The sequence below is a fragment of the Ruditapes philippinarum genome, unplaced genomic scaffold (genome assembly GCF_026571515.1).
Source record: "Ruditapes philippinarum isolate M1 unplaced genomic scaffold, ASM2657151v2 ctg316_1_1_1_1, whole genome shotgun sequence".
Taxonomy (NCBI): domain Eukaryota; kingdom Metazoa; phylum Mollusca; class Bivalvia; order Venerida; family Veneridae; genus Ruditapes; species Ruditapes philippinarum.
In genome coordinates, this window is record NW_026855923.1 from 437033 (window position 1) to 458606 (window position 21574).

At 32.9% G+C, this 21574-nt stretch overlaps 2 protein-coding genes across 3 annotated transcripts; both read right to left on the reverse strand.

Moving 5' to 3' along the window:
- Window positions 1-1498: 1498 nt before the first annotated feature.
- Window positions 1499-20545, reverse strand: LOC132744840 (uncharacterized). Of its 2 annotated transcripts, none has more exons than XM_060733631.1 (5): window positions 20451-20545; window positions 10161-10310; window positions 9507-9610; window positions 8456-8648; window positions 1499-7168 (listed from the first exon to the last, which is right to left on the reverse strand). In XM_060733631.1, the coding sequence occupies exons 2-5, from the start codon at window positions 10273-10275 to the stop codon at window positions 4311-4313; spliced, it is 3270 nt and encodes a 1089-aa protein (XP_060589614.1). In that variant the 5' UTR covers window positions 10276-10310; window positions 20451-20545; the 3' UTR covers window positions 1499-4310. The 2 variants fall into 2 exon arrangements, with proteins under 2 accessions (XP_060589614.1, XP_060589613.1); XM_060733630.1 differs by having other exon boundaries at window positions 1499-7164; window positions 8452-8648.
- On the reverse strand, window positions 16731-20286 carry LOC132744839 (zinc finger protein 862-like). The gene has a single exon (XM_060733629.1). The coding sequence runs from the start codon at window positions 19222-19224 to the stop codon at window positions 17401-17403; it is 1824 nt and encodes a 607-aa protein (XP_060589612.1). The 5' UTR covers window positions 19225-20286; the 3' UTR covers window positions 16731-17400.
- Window positions 20546-21574: the final 1029 nt, after the last annotated feature.

Below are 21574 nucleotides of genomic sequence, written 5' to 3' on the forward strand. Positions count from 1 at the left end.
AAATATCTAAGCTCTGTCTCTTACGGTTTTTTAAAAGAAGACATTTAAAGTTTTTTCTTTCGGTTGCCATGGCAACCAGAGTTCTGCATGGAATTAAATTCTTTGAACAATTTTTAAAGGTGACCACCAAAGGAACATTCCTGTGAAGTTTGGATGAAATTGGTTTAGTGGTTTATGAGGAGATGTCATTTAAAGTAAAAGTTTACGGCCGGACGGACGCCGGACGAAAAGCGATCACAAAAGCTCACCCTGTCACTTTGTGACAGGTGAGCTAAAAAAGGAGAGTTTATCCTGTTTCTAAAGATCTTTATGCTTCATGTATTATGTTCCACCAAAATTAACTTGGATCTGTAAAACTTACATTTATACATTTAACATCAGGGAGCAGGGGATTAATTTTAGTCATATCTCGGCAGCTAGTCCATCTAACCGACTTCCCTGCAATTTCTGCAATACACTCAATGTCTGAGAAATTCAGTCTTGTCTAAGGATCAAAACAGTGTCTCCAGATTTACAAATCTAATACCGTTTAAGTATTTTTTTCTGCGGGAACTTTATTTCTGCTATTTCTGCGGTTCATAACAACACCGCAGATTTAAAAACCACAGAAAATTAAGCCTTTCCCTATGTACATGTCGGAATATTTCAACTATCGGTATTGAATAATTACATTACCGTGTATCATTATGGGCTGTTGCAGAGATTAATGGTACACTGTATTGGCATTTTTTCTTTATGAAATTTTTATTCTTTATTCGTCGTGAATAAAAGTTTAGAAAATATCATGGTCTCTACATGTGCGCTTTATACCGTTGTTAATACAGCTGTTTTAATATCCCATTTTAAAATATATTAAACGATATCATTATCAAAGTCTTGATAAAAAATGACCCTTGTTTGTTATTGCTATTAAAACCTGCAATAAACATTACTCTTTTGTATTTGTACAAATCCTTGTGTCTATGTGCGATTTTGTCGTTGTTAATTTTCACACTTACCTGCACTTATCTGATAGACATTCTTTTATTCAAATTGTGTTTGAATGTTGTTGTTCTTTTTGTTTATCAACGTGTATATACCAATACATGATGACTACGACGAAACACAATATAAAAGGTTGGAAATAATGGAAGATCAACGAATCTTGAAATGTTGTCTGTTTTATTGGTTGATTTTGTACAAATATCTTTATTAAAACGCAGAAATAAATTGCATCAATGCGAGAATGATGACACCGCAGAAATAAGATACGCAGAAATTTAAAACCCATTATTTTAACAACAAGAACTGTCGGAGGACAGTATTGGCTCGACTATTCAAATATTTGTCACAAGAGTGTTTATTGAGTATAATAATGCCAGTTACCTATGAATACATAAAACTGACCGAAAAGGTACAAAGGCTTGTTATTAAGATGTTTTATCAAGTAAATCACTGCTTTATTATTAATAATGCATAAAAATGTCCCAAAAACACACAAACTCTTCAGTCAGTTTAATGGAGATAACAGGCGGCTTACAAGCAAAACTTTTCCACGAATTTCTAAGTTGAAAAAGGGGAGAAAAATCAGCCTAAATGCAAGATAGATCTTGGTCAGTGACCTACAATTAAATTCTAAATGCATATGTGAAGTTTTAAATAAATATCTTTAATACTTATTGAGATATGTAAAATTTGCATGTAAACATTAACCAAGAGACTAAGTAGAAAAGGGGAGATGAATCAGCCTTAATGCAATAGAGTTATGGAACTTGGTCAGTGACATACAATTATGACTCTCCAATTATGACCCTAAGTACATGTGTAAAGTTTCAAGTAAATATCTTTGAAGACCTTTAACCTTTAACCAAAATTTCTAAGTTTCAAAGGGGCAAATAACTCTGCAAATATTGCAGACAGAGTTATGCAATTTTGCAAACTGATGTACATTGTTACTATAAAAAAGTATTGTAAATTTCAATTGAATATCTCAAGCAATAATTGAGATATTTGACTTTACAAAAAAACTTTAACCAAAATTTCTAAGTTATAAAGGGGCATTATTCTGTAAATATTATAGGTAGAGTTATCCAACTTGTCAATCTGATGTACATTGTTACTATAAATAAGTATTGTAAGTTTCAACTGAATATCTCAAGTAATAATTGAGATATTTGAATTTACAAAAAACTTTAACCAAACTTTCTAAGTTAAAAAGGGGCATAATTCTGTAAATATTGTAGACAGAGTTGTCCAACTTGTCAATCTGATGTACATTGTTACTATAAATAAGTATTGTAAGTTTCAATTGAATATCTCAAGCAATAATTGAGATATCTGAATTTACAAAAAACTTTAACCAAAATTTCTAAGTTAAAAAAGGGGCATAATTCTGTCAATATTGTAGGCAGAGTTATCCAACTTGTCAACCTGATGTACATTGTTACTATAAATAAGTATTGTAAGTTTCAATTGAATATCTCAAGCAATAATTGAGATATTTGAATTTTCAAAAAACTTTAACCAACGCCGACGCGGACGCTGACGCCGACGCCGGGGCGACTACAATAGCTCTCATATTCTTCGAATAGTCGAGCTAAAAATCGCAGAATATTAAGCCCGCAGAAATAAGTACTTATACGGTACTCTCTATTGAGCTAAGCCAGTGGTCACACATTACACTGGAAACATGTTGTCAAGTAAGATAGAAGTAAAGGATGTAACAAGACTTAAATGATTATAGTAAATTATAAGACTTTATTCAAAAACTTAATTTATACAGAACTACATTTCAAAAGAACATTAATAAGCTGTATTTACAACAAGAAAGCTATGATGGCAATAAATAAATATAATGATATACCCGTGACAGTTGTAACTAGGAATGGCAACAAATATCGACTTCAGTACTTTAATACTCAGTCATTCTTTGGATTGAGTACTTGGACAATATCTTTGACTTTCAAAATGTGTAACCATTTTTGAAGTATTTTCCGTTTCTGTCAAACCAGTAATGAGAACAAAGAAGATAATTCATTTATAAGAAAGACATCAGCAGCAATCAACTATTGTTTTCCCTTTAGATAACACAGAATTGACTAGAACTAGAAAATGTAAAGAATGTAACTTGAAAATAAAAAAATATATTTATTGTTATTCAAAGATGTAATAAATCACTTAGATCGGACATTCATGAAAGCTATAAGCCCTTCACTGCTGTTTATAAGTCCCTCAGAACAAATTTCTGCAACACACTGGTAATTAAATGTCATAAGGAGACAACAAAGCTCAACTAATTAAATACTGGATGCAGTAGGGAAGACAAAACTATAAAAGAAAAAACAATTAAGATATAAATAAATTCCTCTATCAGTATCATGTATGGCTCTTAAGTCTAGAGTAGATACAATTTATAATAACAAAGATAATACTAAAAAAAATCATTTTACAAATTAATTCTTACTTCCAAAATTAAATGGAGATTATTATGGGAATACAGGTGCTTGCGTTTTATAATTCTTATCCATATGACAAGAATTTATAGTAAAAAAATAACATTTGTTAACATAAATTCCAAGTTCAAGGGGAACAACTCTTGAAATAGTCAGTTATGACCTTGGAGTTATCAACCTTGTCACACAACGTGTGTAATGTAAGAAATATATATTTGAAGTCTGAGGTAGATTACTTTAAAACTGATATATATTTGAATACTTAATTTATCGAACTCATTGAATAAAACAATGTTATGCTTGCCAGAGGCTTGAATAGTATGATTTTATTGAACATTTTCAATAAAATTTAGTATTAAACCTACACACATTTAATATCCTCTATTAATACTGTATTTTGCAATGTTGCTTTTCATTGAACAATCATGACATTTATATAGTTTGATTTACACAGTTGTTGTCAATTTTTTAAGAAATCTCACTCGTTTTCCTCTAAGAAAGAACTTTGCTTATTATAAATTTGTTATAAAGATGCCTGACAGGTTATATGGCCTTATATAAACTGTTATTCAGCAACTTGGGTTATATTTCCACACAACTGTTTATATACCGCCATACCATTCTGTCAAAAATATAACTAATATTATATTGAAAACTGAGCTGAATTTACTCCATATAACACCATATTTCTAGCCCACGGCTAAAATCTAGCTGATCTACCTTTACAAATTGTGACATATCTTATGTATCTTTTTAATGAGTGCAAGTGAACTATGCTGCCTTGAATCACTTTATGTTCACTTAACAATATTTTTGTTATCTAAAACATCTTTTTCATACAATCATCATTTAACAAAGTGTTTCTTTAAGCCCCATATGCTAGATTGCATTAATTGGTTTGACTATAAAGGCTATTTGTTTAAATTTTTCATTGTATTTTCTTTTTTTGGTTATATCATGATTAGCATCATATTGTTTGCTTGAAGATCCATCAAGTACTTGATTTAACTCTTCATTTTCTATCTTATCAAACACATATTTAAATGCATCTAGCTCACATTCTCTGCAATGCCTGACTATATGTTCCTGAACTTCTTTGACCATTGTGTTTTGATGACAATAATGAGTCTGAGTTTTGCTTGGACTAAAGTTTGTTTCCATTTCTGCTGTTTGATCAACAAATGAAGAAGTCCTGGCTTCCTTTTGACTTCCTATATTTACAAGTATGGACATATTTGTAGTACAATTTGAACGTGCCAATAGTTCTGAATCAACCTTGGAAATTGTACTTTTGATTCCCTCTGTAACTGTAGACCTGTGTTGAGAACCTTTGCTAACAAAGGTTGAAGAGTTTCCCTCTTCATCACCTTGACTAGCACTGTGTACTGTTGATAATTCAGGTTTTTCTCTTTTCTCAATTTCATTTCTATGCTGAGCTCTGTCATTTGCAGTATAATTACCAACATCTGGATCATCTGCACATGTAACTTGATTCCTTTCATCTTCGCAATTTCCTTTTTTGTCTTTAGCTTTTACAATAAACTTCATTTTACGTCTTTGAGTTAATCTATTACCAATACTGACATTCAAATTGCATACTTGAGTACCAGCCTGAGCAACTACCGATTCACTGAATGAATCTAGATCATCAAACAGTTCTGCTTCAGCTTTGCTATCATTTTCTTTGCGTGAATTAACATTTCTTTCATTTGACTTGCTAATATCTCCTTTGTTTGCAGGTTCTTCCAATAAAGGGTCTGTTTTTACAATGTTTTGCTGTAAAAATTCTTTTTCGTTTTCAGAATCAGAACAAATTACAAGATTATTGTCTCTTTCACAATCTTTTGCTGGCTCAATTTCCTTAATTTCACCTTTTATAACATTTTCCTCCTCAGACAATGATTCTCCCATCTTTCCTGAGTCTGTACACAATTTTGTAGCAAAATAAATTTCCTGATCTGTTGATGCCACTGCTTTAGATTTAGCTTTACCTTTTGTTTCAGTGACATACTGTGACAAAGTTGTCTGCTTGAGACTATCTGACCTTTTTAATTTACCATCAATTCTCATCCTTTCACTTATAGGTTCCTTTTTGTCACTTTTCCTTTTAGTTTTTTCACATTTCCCATTGTCTGCATACTTTTTTCTGCCATTTTTCACTTTTTCATTTGTTTTATATCCTGGACTGGCATTTTTACCAGTAAATCCTTTTTCATTGCCACCTTTTCCTTTGTTCAATATTGAAATATCAGTTTCACTTTGTTCATCAGACAATTTATCCATCTGCATGTCAAGATTATCCGTAAATTGTGAGCTTTCCAGAACCCACTTGGCCGTCTCACTCATTTTACTGTCTTCCTCAATATCATTTGTCATTGATGTACTTATATCATTAAAACTTCTGAATCTTTTATTTGTCTTACTATAGGTTCTCATTCCGAACACATTGTCAAATGATAAATCTTTGTTTGAACAAACAAACTGTAGAGGTAACTTCTCTGCAGGCTTCTTGCCCAGTGATTTAATTGTGTATTTTCTATTCTGATTTCCACTGACTTCTCTACAAACTCCTTTATCAATTCCTTCTTTTCCCTTTGTAAGATTATCGTGTGAACTTTCATTGTTGACTTTTAGTTGTTTAACCTTTTGATTTTCACCTTGCTGCCTCAAGTTCAGCTCAAGTTTTTCTGAATTATTATTTATTACATTTCTATTTTTGTCAGTTATCTTTTCTGTCTTTGCAGTTTTGATTCTTTCTTCTCCTTGAATCTTGATACAATCAACTTTTGAACGTTTCACTGCAACCTGATCAAACAGTAATTGTCTTACATGACTTGAATCTTTACCCAAGTTATTTGAATTTTCTTTGTCATCTTTAGAGCTATACTCCTTATCTTTTTGTTTTGATGATGATAAAGGACTCTTTACTTTTTGCTGAGTTTTTTGTTTAGAAGCTGATGCTGGATGTTCATTGTTGTGTTTGGCTGTAGATAATGGGCTATCATAATCAATTCCTCTTTTCACTTTCTTTGTTGGTGGTTTAAGTTTCGTTTTCCTCTTTAGTCCATTCTTCTCTACAGCTAAGACTTTAGAAGTTTTACAGTACATAAAAGCCTGGACAGAAACTGGTATTTCAATCCTACTAGTCCACCCACTTGAGGTAAATTTGTCAAAACATGCCATATCAGCTCTATCTGCTACACTTATTCCAAAAGGACCTCTTGAGTTGCTCTTTACAATAGGAATTATCTTCTTTGGTTTGATTAGTGAAACAAATTCATTCAATTCAGTATATGAACTATGATCTGAGTATGGCACAACAAAAACTTTATCATTGTTTTCATATGGGGTAGCTTCTATCCCACGGTATAAAGCTGTTGGCAATATAACAATTGTTTCTTGCTCTTGATTTACCACCTCTACAAACCTGTTGCTAATTTTATGGAAAGGCACAATACGAATCCTGTGACTGGCAGAATCTGTACTAAATACATCAGGAGCTTCTAGAATTTCCAGCGTTTTATAAAACTTGTCAGGTACTGAAATCCATTCCTGGAAATGCATTGCAATTTTACAGAGCAGACTCTCCTTTCCTAGATTTCTCATTGCTATCAGCACATCTTTATTTGGATGTTTTTCAATAATTTCTATGATTTGGTTAGTAGCCTCATCCTTTGTAGGAAACACACAGCCAGGAGAACAATAGGTATTATCAAGGTATAACATGTCAACTCTACCTGCAAAACGTAAAATACAATTATGCAATATATCTTTTATATGAATGTGAAATACAATGATAACAATACTATTGTATCATAGTTTGGGGACCTTTCTGTTGAAAATATGGCAGAGTTAAATTGTATACATATACATGCACAGTACGTTAACTGGAGTGCAGGTATTAGTTACCCGCACTCCAGAGCATGCCCATTGATTGGCTCATTTTTGTTGGGGTTTACTTATTGTGACGGAAGAGAAAGGGAAAGCGACAGAAATATCATATTCAGATGCTCGTTCATTGGTTACTTTTTTCTGGGGTTTCATATTGTGACAACAGGGAACGTGTTTTTATGTTTGACTATGATACAAAAGAGAAAGAACATCAAAACACTCGGCAATCTGATTAATACTCTCGTACAAATCAGATAGCCTCGTGTTTCGATGCTCTTTCTATTACTTATACTACTCATTTATGGGACTCCACTGAGGAATTTCAACATGATGGGTCTAGAAATATTTTTCAAAAACTTATGTACCATTTGATGTAGGTCTGGATTAATACCTTGTGTGCCTATTTTCAGGTTATTCTCTCTAACCGTTTTTCCAGACTCGTCATTTCTATTGTGCAAAATTGACAAAAAATGCTCAAATCTGGCTTGGAATCGCACAAAATAATAATGTTATGTGCTCCACGTAATCTGTGTAAGATTTTCAAACTGTATTTTTATGCCTTTGGATGTCAATGGAGTTCCTTAAATGCAAGACAGTCCTAATGAATGGAAAAACTAGGAATTAGATATTACATCAAAACTGTTATGGCCATATATTGAGTATCCAGTTTTTAGCCAGTAGTGGAGGCCCCAGATATCCCTTTTTATTTACAACAAGGGCAGTCACCTGTCTTTAACTATCAAATATTCCAAAGCAAGGTAAATAGTGTCTTAGGAATAAATTTACTGTTATGTTGGGTTTTAAGTTACACTAGCATAGTAAAGGTCATATGGCAACAATCCAGTTTTACTGGTGAAGGAAGATCTCAGAAGCTACTTTGAGCATTATTTCTGACAGACATGGGCACCTGAGTAGAACCACTGACTTTTCATATGCTTCTGGATAGTAGGGAGAGTGATCCAACACAACAATAAGACTAATATACCTGAAGTTAGTTTTTGTTTATAGTTGACCTGCATAAATGCTTTTAAAATTTAGTATTTCTACTTAAAATCAATATAGCCCCTCCAATACAATAAAACTTACTAAAAATAACATATCTAAATACAAGTATATATCAAAATATAACTTACCTGAAAACTCTGACAAGATAGACTGGTTTATCATATCTGGATGGTATCTGAAGTCTCCTGTATGTAGAATGGTACCAAAATATCCCTGCATAAGGAACATGACAGCCCCAGGACAATGGTTGGCTTCTATTGCAGTCACTGTCATTTGTTCTTTTTGCTCATTGTCCAGATAAATTATCTCTGCACTCTCAGTCTGAAATTGTGCATTCAATGAATCATAATTAAATTAATGAGCCGCCCTAGTCTGATCGGGATCCATGATGTTTGCTATCAGTTTCTCTTCTTGTAATAGGGTTTGTAGGTGAACAACATGGATCCAGATCAGACTGCACGGATGCGCAGGCTGGTCTGGATCCATGCTGGTCACAAACGCTCTATGTTGGTTTGGTCATGGCGTGGTTCAAATTTTGTACATTCATCATTTCATCAATCTATCATGTTATAGAGATGCAGAATGTAACCTGGACCACTAACACATCATGTATGTCTTGTTATGCAGGATAGTGAAAATAACAGATAATAATACAGAAATTGTTCAAGAGTAATGCCAAGTCTGTGCACTATATTGCAGTAAGTAAAGTTAGTAAACAGATCAATACGCTAATTCATTTCTTTCAATTTGATGTTCTGTATTAAGATACAATGTAATTGGTCATTTTACTTACAGTGTTCCTCGTTTTGGTCGTATATTGATATATATTCTGTGTTACTATTGCAAAATTCCTGCATTATTTCTATATTCCTGAATTAAAGATATAGATGGCTTAAAACACACTGCTCAGCTTATTAAGCAAAAAAAGATTGATGATAGCAGCCCATCATGGGAATGAAACTTTTGAAATTTAGCAAGGACTTGACATTAATTTCTTGCGATGAGCACCATAGAATTAAATTTAGGTAAAATCTGAATTGCTGTTTAACATTTGTCGTCAATATTAGCATTTGAAAATATCATGTAGAAAATATATGCACAGTAAAATAAATAAATAAATAAATAAAATTGTCAAATATTGGGATGTTTGAAAATAAGAGAGAGTAAAATTTAAAATACCTGCATAGTGTGAATAAGGTCCTCCTTAATGCCATACCTCTGAACCAGTAACTTGCCAGTTATCTCAGAACAATATATAGGATAGCTCCATGAAGAGGTCAGGCCTTTAATTGAAATCATATTCATAAAAAATAATTAAAAAAAGAAATCATTCCTCTTAGTATTTCCAAACTAGAATGTCTTCTAAAAAAAACAACAACAACAACAGCTTCTTTAAATGAAAGTTTGATAAAGAATATTTTTTTATTAAAGCAATAAAGGGTTAGGATATCAACTTTAAAAGCAACAATTCATGCTTTGGTACCTAATACATTTTTCTTCTTTTAGAAATGATACGCATATACCTACAATTTTATCTGGCAGAGTTCAATCATAACGTTATTGTAATAAAATCTGGCATGTTAAATAAACCTTTCAAAGATTATCAACTTTTCAACATTTTATAACAATCCTACAAATTCTCTTAAAAGAAAAAAGATAAACGATCAAATTCAATATATATAATAATCCAAAACCTTGTATTATTTGTCCCTGCATGAATTTAGTTTGTTTCTTTTTGCCTGCAATACATGTAACTTTTTGTTAAATTTCTTTTGAATCGATGAAAGATTGTTTTTTACTGTGATGTACAATGTTATTTACAATATACATTACCTGTGATATGGTCCCCATGAAGATGTGTTAGAAAGAATATCCTAGCATGTGGACATTCTCGGATCTTCCAAAAGTCAACAGCAATTGGTGTATGTGGTATAAGTGTCCCGTTCATGGTTTCTTTCTCATTATTGGCATGCAATAACTATTCTGTAAAGAAAAACAAATGAGAATCTACAGTTTCATCTAAATAATGAATGCCATTTCATATAATACAAGAAGTATGTCATCTCATATCTTTAAATGCATTTAACTGAACTATTACATGGCTGCTCTGAATGCAGACTGTGAATATATATTTATGTACATGTATATAAATATCTGTTCAGTGTTCAAAATTTTATCACAATTAATTAGAAACGAAACCATGTTTCAAAATCAAACATGTACATTATTCAGGTCAGTTTTAAAAGTAATAATGTTTTAGCCAAAACATTTGAGCCGTGACATGACAAAACCAACATAATGCGTTTGCAATCAGCATGGATCCAGACCAGCCTGCGCATCCGCGCAGTCTGATCAGGATCCATGCTGTTCGCTTGCAAACCCTATAACAAGTAGAGAAATTGAAAGCGAACAGCATGGATCCTGATCAAACTGCGCTATAGCGGAAGCTGGTCTGGATCCATGCTGGTCGCAAACCCATTATGTTGGTTTTGTCCTGGCGCAGCTCATTTGTTGATAGATACAATTATACGGAAACATGAGAGCTGCTATTAAATATACTGGCTATTGATTGTGTAATAGGGCAGGTTGTTTCCCTTTGTAAATAAATGTTCTGATTTTTGACACTTATTGAATTAGGTTATAAATTGTTATTTGCCTTTTATTTTTGGTACATGAAATTGTAATTTGTTACATTTTATAAAATAGTTTGTACACAACATATCGAGTAAATTTTTAGCTATTAAAATTGTCAAGATAAAGAAGTTCTCAGGTATAAAACTTTAATCATTTTGTTTTTGATAGTTATTCTTAATTTGGATTATTTTGTTTTAAAAATAACTTAATTATAAGATTGAATGAAGTTGACCTTTTCAGTGTTTTTTCATTAGTCGATTTTTGTGCCCCCACTTTAGTGGCGGGCATTTAGATTTACCCTTGTCCGTCCGTCCTTCCGTCCGTCCTTCCGTCCGTCCTTCCGTCCGTCCGTTCACTTTTGTGTCGCACGTAACTCAAAAAGTATTTGACCTAGAGTCATGAAACTTTACAGGAATGTTGATCAGCATGTGTAGTTGTGCCCCTGGGTATTTTGGTCGGGATATTTTTAGTATTTTCAGAGTTATTGCCCTTGACTTAGTAAAATTTTGCAATTTTCAACTTGTGTCGCATGTAACTCCAAAAGTATTTGACCTACAGTCATGAAACTTTACAGGAATGTTGATCAGCATGTGTAGTTGTGCACCTGGGTATTTTCGTCTGGATATTTTTAGTATTTTCAGAGTTAATGCCCTTGACTTAGTAAAATTTTGCAATTTTCAACTTGTGTCGCATGTAACTCAAAAAGTATTTGACCTAGAGTCATGAAACTTTACAGGAATGTTGATCAGCATGTGTGGTTGTGCACCTGGGTATTTTCGTGTGCATATTTTTAGTATTTTTAGAGTTATTGCCCTTGACTTAGTAAAATTTGGCAATTTTTAACTTGTGTCGCACATAACTCAAAAAGTATTTGACCTAGAGTCATGAAACTTTACAGGAATGTTGATCAGCATGTGTAGTTGTGCACCTGGGTATTTTCATCTGGATATTTTTAGTATTTTCAGAGTTATTGCCCTTGACTTAGTAAAATTTGGCAATTTTCAACATGTGTCGCACATAACTCAAAAAGTATTTGACCTAGAGTCATGTAACTTTACAGGAATATTGATCAGCATGTGCAGTTGTGCACCAGGCATTTTCGTCTGGATTTATTTAGTATTTTTAGAGTTATTGCCCTTCACGTAGAATTTTTTTGCAATTTTCAACTTGTGTCGCAAGTTTCTCAAAAAGGATTTGACATACTAAGTCAATAAACCTTATGGGCAGGTTGCACAGCATATTTTAGATTTGCACCTGGGGTTTGGCTTGTGGATTTATCCAGTATTTGTAGAGTTATTTCCCTTGACTTAGTAAAAAGATTGACAGAACAGTGTCGCGGTGGGGGCACCCGTGTCCTATGGACACATTTCTAGTTGTTTATGGTTTACGTCAGCAATAAACATCTTTTTATTGGTCGCTTCTGTTTTTGGCGGTAGATTTACGTCAGCAATAAACATCTTTTTATTGGTCGCTTCTGTTTTTGGCGGTAAATATTTTTGACCATTCGTTTCCTGGGCATTTTTGCCATTCTGTATTTCGTCGACTTAGAGATCACATGTTTTGATAATTGAAAATTTTTTAAATCAGTATCTAGTATTCGTAATTATTTAAGTGGGATCAGAACTGTTCATCAGTTACTGGGATTTGATTTAAATGAAATGAACATTTTTCTGGTTAATTTTACACTTCGTGGCATTTCCAGATTGAAATGTCACTGTGTCAAACAAGCTGAACCTATAACTCCTTTCATACTTAACAAAATTTTTTTGGCTTTAGACTTCAAAGACACTGAGAATTTGACTTATTGGTGTCTATTTATATTTGCCTTTTTCTTACTTGCTCGCAAATCAAATTTGGTTCCTACCACTAGTAAAGATTTAATTAATCATAAGTGTTTACTTAGATCTGATGTTACTCGTTTTCATGCTAATTTATTAGTTACTATGAATTGGTCAAAAACTATCCAGTTTGGCGAACGGCTTTTACAGACCCCTTTATTGAGATTAAGAGGTTCCCATTTATGTCCGGTTACAGCTTATGATAACATGTTAAAAGGGGTACCTGGCGTTTCGTCAGATGCTTTATTTCTTTTACCTAATGGTAAACCTGTAACTTATTATTTATATCAAAATAAGTTACGTAATATTTTGAATGATATTGGTTTAGATTCTTCCTTGTACTCTTCACATTCATTCAGACGTGGTTTTGCCACTCTTGCATTTAGGAATAATGTTAGTTCTGATGAAATTCAAATTCTTGGAGATTGGCATTCTGACGTTTACAAACGTTACATTTCACTATCTATAGAGGATAAGTGTAAAATAATTAAAGATATTTCACATATATTTTATGTTTAAAAATACATGTATAGTATGGCATTGTATTTATCAAAGTTTTATGTTTTCAGAACATGTAAATCATCCACCACTGCGCAAGTGTACAATAGTCTCCGACTCCATAGCGAAAAATGTTTCTGGAATTTGGGATACCAAAATTACAGCCTTTCCAGGGATTAATATTTCAAGATTAAGCTATAGAATTTCTCAAGGTCAGGTAGATTTAAGATCTTCATTCATTATTTTACATGTGGGCACCAATGATGTTACTGGTCCCCGTTCAGAGGATGAGATAATTTCATCCTTTAATGATTTGATATCTAACGTTCGACATCAATCTACTGGTAGTATTATCGTATCTGCTATTATTCCTCGACCAATTGATTTTGAGTCCACTGGTGATAGAGTTAAAAATTTAAATAATAAGTTAGTTTTATTATGCAACTCCAGAAAGGTTTCATTTATTAGAACCTTCAAGCCATTTCTTAAATGTGGTTTACCACGTCGTGAATATTATGCCATTAAGGATGGGGGGTTACATTTAAATCTTGAAGGGACCCGACGTTTAAAGGAATTCTTTATAAATACTATTGCGCACTTGAAATAATAAGTGTTGGATGATACATGAATTGGGATAAAAGATTATAAAGAGCATTATTATAAATAATCTTTAAGATAAATTGTCAAATGGGTAGTATTAGAAATATGCTGACTTTATGCTTTTGTTTGAGATACATTGTTTCTCATGAAAGGCTTGATCTTACAATTCGGCATTGGCCGGCATTGAAGGTTATTACTGCTAAGGAGATAATATGTAAGTCTCTTAGTGGGTTATTTAATACTGCTCATTTGTATTGATGATTTGTTAATTTGTTTCTGATTCAGTTGTTGCATTGAATCTTATAATGATTTGAATTTCTTTACTATTAAATTATGTTCTTTGTCTTTGCCTGAGATACACTGTTTCTCAGGAAAGACTATCTTGCAAGCTGGCGATGGCTAGTCTTGAAGGTTATACTACTAAGGAGGTAATAAGAAAGCCTCTTAGTAGGTTTTGTTCATAGTTTGTTAAGTGTATTTATATGCTCTTGCTTACTTGTTTTTTATTTTGGCCGTGGGTTTGGCTTTATGGTAAATATTACTCTTGTAGTAATCATTATGCTCACAAATAGACATTCAAACAAGTTATGATGTGAGTTATAAATGTTTTAAATGCATAATATAAGTGTGTTCTCATACAATGTTTGTATGAATTTGTCTTTGATCACTTGTATATGAAATAGATGACTTATATATGTGGTGAATGTTATGTATGAATTTGATTCATGTGATCTCTCAATTGCCTAAAAATATATATTCATATGACAGAAATTTTCTTTTGTTATTTTTTCTGATTGAAAACTGATAATTTGGATTATTTTGTTTTAAAAATAACTTAATTATAAGATTGAATGAAGTTGACCTTTTCAGTGTTTTTTCATTAGTCGATTTTTGTTTATGGTTTACGTCAGCAATAAACATCTTTTTATTGGTCGCTTCTGTTTTTGGCGGTAGATTTACGTCAGCAATAAACATCTTTTTATTGGTCGCTTCTGTTTTTGGCGGTAAATATTTTTGACCATTTGTTTCCTGGGCATTTTTGTCATTCTGTATTTCGTCGACTTAGAGATCACATGTTTTGATAATTGAAAAATTTTCCCACCCTTCTCTCCCAATTAATATGTTGATGGTTAATATTATATTATATATTATATTGGTTAATATATGTATTTTATTAAAATTTAGATATTGCTTTATGGTAAATATTACTCTTGTAGTAATCATTATGCTCACAAATAGACATTCAAACAAGTTATGATGTGAGTTATAAATGTTTTAAATGCATAATATAAGTGTGTTCTCATACAATGTTTGTATGAATTTGTCTTTGATCACTTGTATATGAAATAGATGACTTATATATGTGGTGAATGTTATGTATGAATTTGATTCATGTGATCTCTCAATTGCCTAAAAATATATATTCATATGACAGAAATTTTCTTTTGTTATTTTTTCTGATTGAAAACTGATAATTTATATTTATGAAGCAAAATGTTTAAAATAGTATGTTGATATATTGGTTGATTAGAAATAATAAATACTTTGGTATATAAGGTCAGATTTTATTGGCATCATTGGTAGCAAAGGTTACAAAGCCAAGCTACCGCCCCTTCCCATATCTAAATTTATTAGGTATTATATTTATAAAAGTAAATTATTTAGTATTTCTTTATTAAAGTAAAAGTACAGTATATCTGTTATCCATTACTCTGCATTGAAAGTTCTTTATATTAAATTTGGTAGTTGTTATTGAATTTAATGTCTATATTTTGATAAATTTAAAGTTTATATGTTTAAATAAAGAACATTGCCGTATAAGTATTTAATTTTGTATTAAAAATCAGAACTGGAAACTTGGTGTTTTTGTCATTTCTTGCAGCAAATATTCGGGGTAAAGGGACGAAGTGAGTCCAAGCTTCTAAGGCTCTATAAATCAGTAGCAAGTAAAAGGGAGAGGAACTTGCGAAGCCAGGTTGTGATAATTTGCAACCTGTCGCCTCGGAAGTAGCCCTCTCCTGCTACAATTGGCTGCAGTAACTTGAGAAATGGCTTAGTAAAAGTTAGTGTCATGGTTCAGAACCAGGGGTCGACAAATCCACTTGCCTGCTTGCATTTGCAAGTGAAAGTTCGGGTCTGGCAAGAATTTTTTCTATCAAACTTGCCCTTATCCAAATGATGTGTCTCTAAACATTTAATAGTAAGGAAATTTTTTGGTAAAAAAAATCAAACTGCAGGCGCCATTTCAATCTCGTAATACTATCTCGTAAGCTGCAGGATAGCTCAGTAGGTAGAGCCGTGGCACAGTGTTCTAAACACCCTGGGTTCGAGTCCAGGTCAGGCTTCACATTTTTCTCACCCTGTGACAAACAACCAAAAAACAAGAAGTGGCGTGAGTAACTGGTAGGGTTGTTAAATAAATTACTATGAACAATCAAAAATAGAGATATGACTATTCAATAAGAATGCTTGTTAAAGATAGGGCCAGAAGAAAATACTGATGGATGCAGAACTGAGAAGCTGTTGTCAAAATAAATTGAGTATTCTATAATATTTAAAATAATACGTAATTCCGTTGAACCTCCAAATACATCAGTTGATGAATTTCATCTTTAACTTGTGATGTACTTCGTAATATATTGGAAAATTTTAATTCCTTAAGTACTGACTATTCTCCATCTCGAGTTCCGATGTCTTGTAATTTGTTCTGGTTTTGGTCTATACTGCAGTATATCCTTAGTCCAATATATTAGACGCTACAGACTTGTTATAGTTTTTGTTGCTCAAGTTGCTTTGCCCAGAAGCAAAAATATCTCAAAGCGACGTCATATTTATATGACTAACAGGGCTTGAGCTAGGTCAAAATTTTAGGGAGAAGTGACTTCTCCCTCCAGTTGATTTAGGGAGAAGTGAGGAGACTTTAGGGAGAAGTTGGGAGACATGTTAGGCGTCATCCGGAGACATGTTTCATGTCATTTTTTCTTTGGACTTATAAGCTTAGGAAACTTTACAAACCATAAAAGAAATAAGAAACACTTCTCAAATAAAACAATTCTATTATAAATCTACTGTGCATAAAATGTAAGAAATAACAATCACAATGTTCACATGTTATTATAACATAAACAATGTAGTGGCAAACAATATGAACTAAGTTACATTTTGTCAACATAATTCTATGCATTTTAATAACAACAAGTATGATACAGTACTTAAGAAGTCTAAATCTGAAATAGCACACTTTCAGGTATGTAAGAAAATATCTGTCATCACTTAGCATTTACTCAGTCATTGTTTTATAATGTAGTGGCAAACAATATGAATTAAATTACATTTTATCAACATAATTCTATGCATTTTAATAACAACAAGTATGATACAGTACTTAAAAAGTCTTAATCTGACATAGCACACTTTCAGGTATGTAAGAAAACAAATATTTGTCATCAGTTAGCATTTTCTCAGTCATTGTTTTAAGCAAGCATTCAGCTTTTCACACTTTTCTAGTAAGCATAAAGCTTTCTCCTTTTCTCAGATTTCCATTTTTTCAGGGCTCTGTCAAAGTCAAATTTCATAATATCTGGACCATCCTCTGAAATTCTCATCAGATTGTCAAGGGTTTCACTTTTAATGGAAGTTCTAAGTTTTGACTTAATTCTGTTTTGTGTGGAGAAACCACGTTCACACTGGACACTGGACATTGGCAATACCACACAACATTTCAAAATGGTTAGGACATTGGGGATCATTTCACTGTACTTTTTCTGCATTTCACACACTATTTCAATTAGTGACATATTTCTATAACTACCACAGACAAGTCTCTTGAACTGCTGGTATTCTGAGAGACACAAATCAATGCTGCCTGTAACATGGGGGGCATAATGGTCAACTAAGTCCTTGAATTCATTAACTCCATATTTTGCTACAGACTCTGCAGTAATGATATTAGCAGGCACTAACACATTCATGTTTGAAATTACTTTCCTGTCCTGAAATCTGTCCTGTAGATTTTCAACCAACTTGCCAACATATTTGTTCATCACTTTGTTTACAACATTTTTCTGCTGAGTGTAGTATTTCAGTTCTGGGTGAAATGCTGAAGTTTCTACAAACTCGGTGTCATTGTCACTGTCTTCATTACTTTCAAAACCTTCAAATTCAATATTACTTTTCACAGTTTCCTTAACAGTTTCAAGTTGAGATTCAGAATCTGGACGGACATACAGAACTTTGTCATCACTTTCCTTAACAAAACATGACAACTTATCAACAAATGCACCTTCACATTCAACTAAGTCCTCTAAACTGTCACAGGTGCTCTGCACTAAAGGGTCAATCATGCTGAAGTCTAGAACCTTACTCTGAAAGTTTTTTGAAAGGCGTCCCATAAATGGCAAAATGTCCATCATGACATGTGTCATTGCGATGAATTTGAACTGTATTACATCATTAAAAAGTCCCTTAGCTGCACTATCGTATATTGCTTCACGTTCTAAGCACATGCACAAAGCAGGGTATGACCTGTATATAGCTGTCACAGCATTTTCCATACTTAACCATCTTACAGAGTGTACTTCTGAAAATTTCAACTCGGGCAGATTCAATACTGATTGGATGGCACGAAGACGGTTGGATCTGAGCGATGAATTACTGAAATACCTAAACACTGAAGATACAGTTCTGGAGTATTCGTCCATTTCATGTACATACTTAGCTGCCTGAGAGGTGGCAAGAGCAGTTCTGTGTGCAGCACAGTGTGCACCAACTAATGATGGAGAATGTTCCTTTAATTTTACTACAACACCATTTTTTCTCCCTGTCATGACACTTGCACCGTCGGTACCTATCCCAACCATTTTAGATATGTCAAGTCCCTTAGATTTCAGTTCATCAATCACCATTTCAACAATGTTGTCTGCATTACCAGAACCCGCTGTAAGTTGCTTATTTGAGAGCAGACAGTATTCTAATCCATCTAATGTAACATACTGGGCATACATTAACACTCGTTTCTGATTACCAATGTCAGTACTCTCATCCAAGACAATTGAGAACACCCCAGATTTTTTAACAAGTTCCATTTTGTCTTCTAGAATAACACCTGCTAAAGCACTATGAAATTCTGATACACTGGTTCCACTAGTATAGTCTGAATTTGAATGTTGCATTTCATTTACTTTACACCCTATTGTCCCAACAAAGTTAATCATATGTTTCATTTCAGATTTTGGAAGTTCTCTTTTAGCGATGTAATAAGCACATTTCAAGTACTGCACAGCAGTTTCATCATCTTTTGATAGTTTCTTGTCAATCAGTTTCTGCATGGGTTGTTGTGACTTTAATTTTGACCTTGAAACTGCATTCAAGTGACTTTGTGCTGAAAATAGAAAGAAAAAAATGTAACATATATTAAACAAATAAAATCGATCATTTCAAGTACATGTACATGTTGATAACAAAAAAAAATCAAAATTTTCAAGCAGTTAAACTTACAGGCAGCATGCCTTGTGTGATTTGTTGTCTTTGCAGGGTTATCATGACCCTTAGAGTATGCCCCTTCAATCTTGCTTTCACGGCAGATACAACAGTGCCACTTGCCATTGGCATCTTGAACATACCAGTCAAAAGAAGTTTGATTCATTTCTTTTGTGAATTTTTTCTTTAAAGCTGGAGTGTCAGACTGGTCATCGTCTAATTTTCGTTTGCTTGAAGGTTTGGGCGATTCGCCCACAAGCCATGATGTTAGAGACATTTAATTAATATTGGATTAACAATTTGTCAGTGTATTAACTTTACGGCGTTCAAAGTATTAATAAAAAAATATTAACAAATCTTCACATAATTTCTACAGATAAGTGCTCCAATGATTTTTAACAATCAAATTCGCATATATTCACACCTTTAAGGCGTCGGACATTGTCTTACCTTTACTCGCCAAGCACCGCGACAATTAGCAACAATTATGTATATGTCGGTGTCTTTAATCGTGTAAATCTGTGAAAATTGACATTGTCTGTCGCCATTTTGTGTTATTGTCAATTAATAGCCACAGCATATTAGAGTGTCGCTGATTGGTCGATGTGAACTGGCGTAGATACAACGCGCGCTCTGATTCGTCAATCGCATGAGACAGATATACATATTGAACTTTTGCCTTGCGGCGTGTATTTGACTTTGTTGACAACTTGGCACGCGTTGTAAACAAGCGGATTACCGGTAATTGGTTGTAATTGACAAGTACACAAATAGTAAAGAGACCTAGCGTCGTAAATAGGTATGACAGATCCTAAAAAAATCGGGCGACTTCAAAATCGCTTTGAAGTTTGTTTACGGCGAAGTCGCTCATCCGAAGGCGACTTCTTCGCCCAAGTCGCCCCCTAGCTCAAGCCCTGACTAATCTACCGGTACCACTAAAATACGCAACGGAGATTTTTTAATCTACTATATCTGTATATAGCTCCAGTGGTCATCTAATTTTTATAATAAATTTTATGTTCAATTACATTCTTGGATATTATCTGGGACAAAAAGATATCTTCTCTTATCTTACCAGTAAAATTGGTTTACGGATTGCAAAATAGTGTGTTTCAAAGCATTCCCATTTGAAAAAAAAACTGGGAATTCAAAATTATTAGCTGTTTAAAATGGCGCGTTTATATAAAGGGGAAGTAACTTAAAAATTTTGGAATCCAAATATTTGGGTTGAACACTACCAACTACTTTCCTTCATACAGTATATATATTTATGTAAAACTTGCAACAAATAATTTTCTAAACACAAATATACACCTACATTGTGCATTAAATTGCAAATGAATAAAAGTTGTCAACGTTAACAAACTTGTTACACGTTATCTAATTCGTTTGTCCTTATACGAGGGTGTTTACAGTATGCTTTCATATTTGTAGCCACGGAAACTGCATTAATTCGTACCCGAATTTGTATGACAAGCTGCATTTGAAAGGAGTCCATTTTGCACATAGTCCGTACTAAACGTTTAACGGAAAAGACATACATATAAAAATCAGACCTGAATAAAATTCAAATAAATGATCAAATGTCCAACTCTAGATTCCAAAATTTATTCCTAGATAAAACCAAATTCAAACTACAGCTGGACATCAGTTTAATTTTTTTTCAAGGAAATGTTCTTACCTGAAATATCTTGTTTTTCGAAATGGCAATACGTGCATGTATTACATTAATATTATATTTAGTGTTAAATTCATAATTCACGTAGTTTAGATGCCAAAAACTGATATCAAATTTCTCAATCAACTATAAAAAATGTCCTGATTTCATTGTCAATTCAGATTAAGTTCTATAATATGTGTAACACATGGTCGTGTTTTAAAAATCAAAGTCAGGACATGAAAGGCTTTTCTTTGAAGCTTGGATTTCACAAAGTTGGTATAGAGAAGTTAAGTTAAACGTTTCCTCATCAAGTTACATATTACATTAATACCTCTACATGTCTAGAAAGTCTGTACAAAATTGATTCATTGCACGACTACATGTATTTTACAAGTAAGACAACGGTTTAGAACTTAGTTTATACAAATTTATTTTAGTTCGATTGTGTTGGAAGCTATAAGCTTATTGAAACACTCTCTGTTTGGAACTTAACATTTAATTTAATTAAAGAAAACTAGGTTACAGGGTCTTGCTATTTG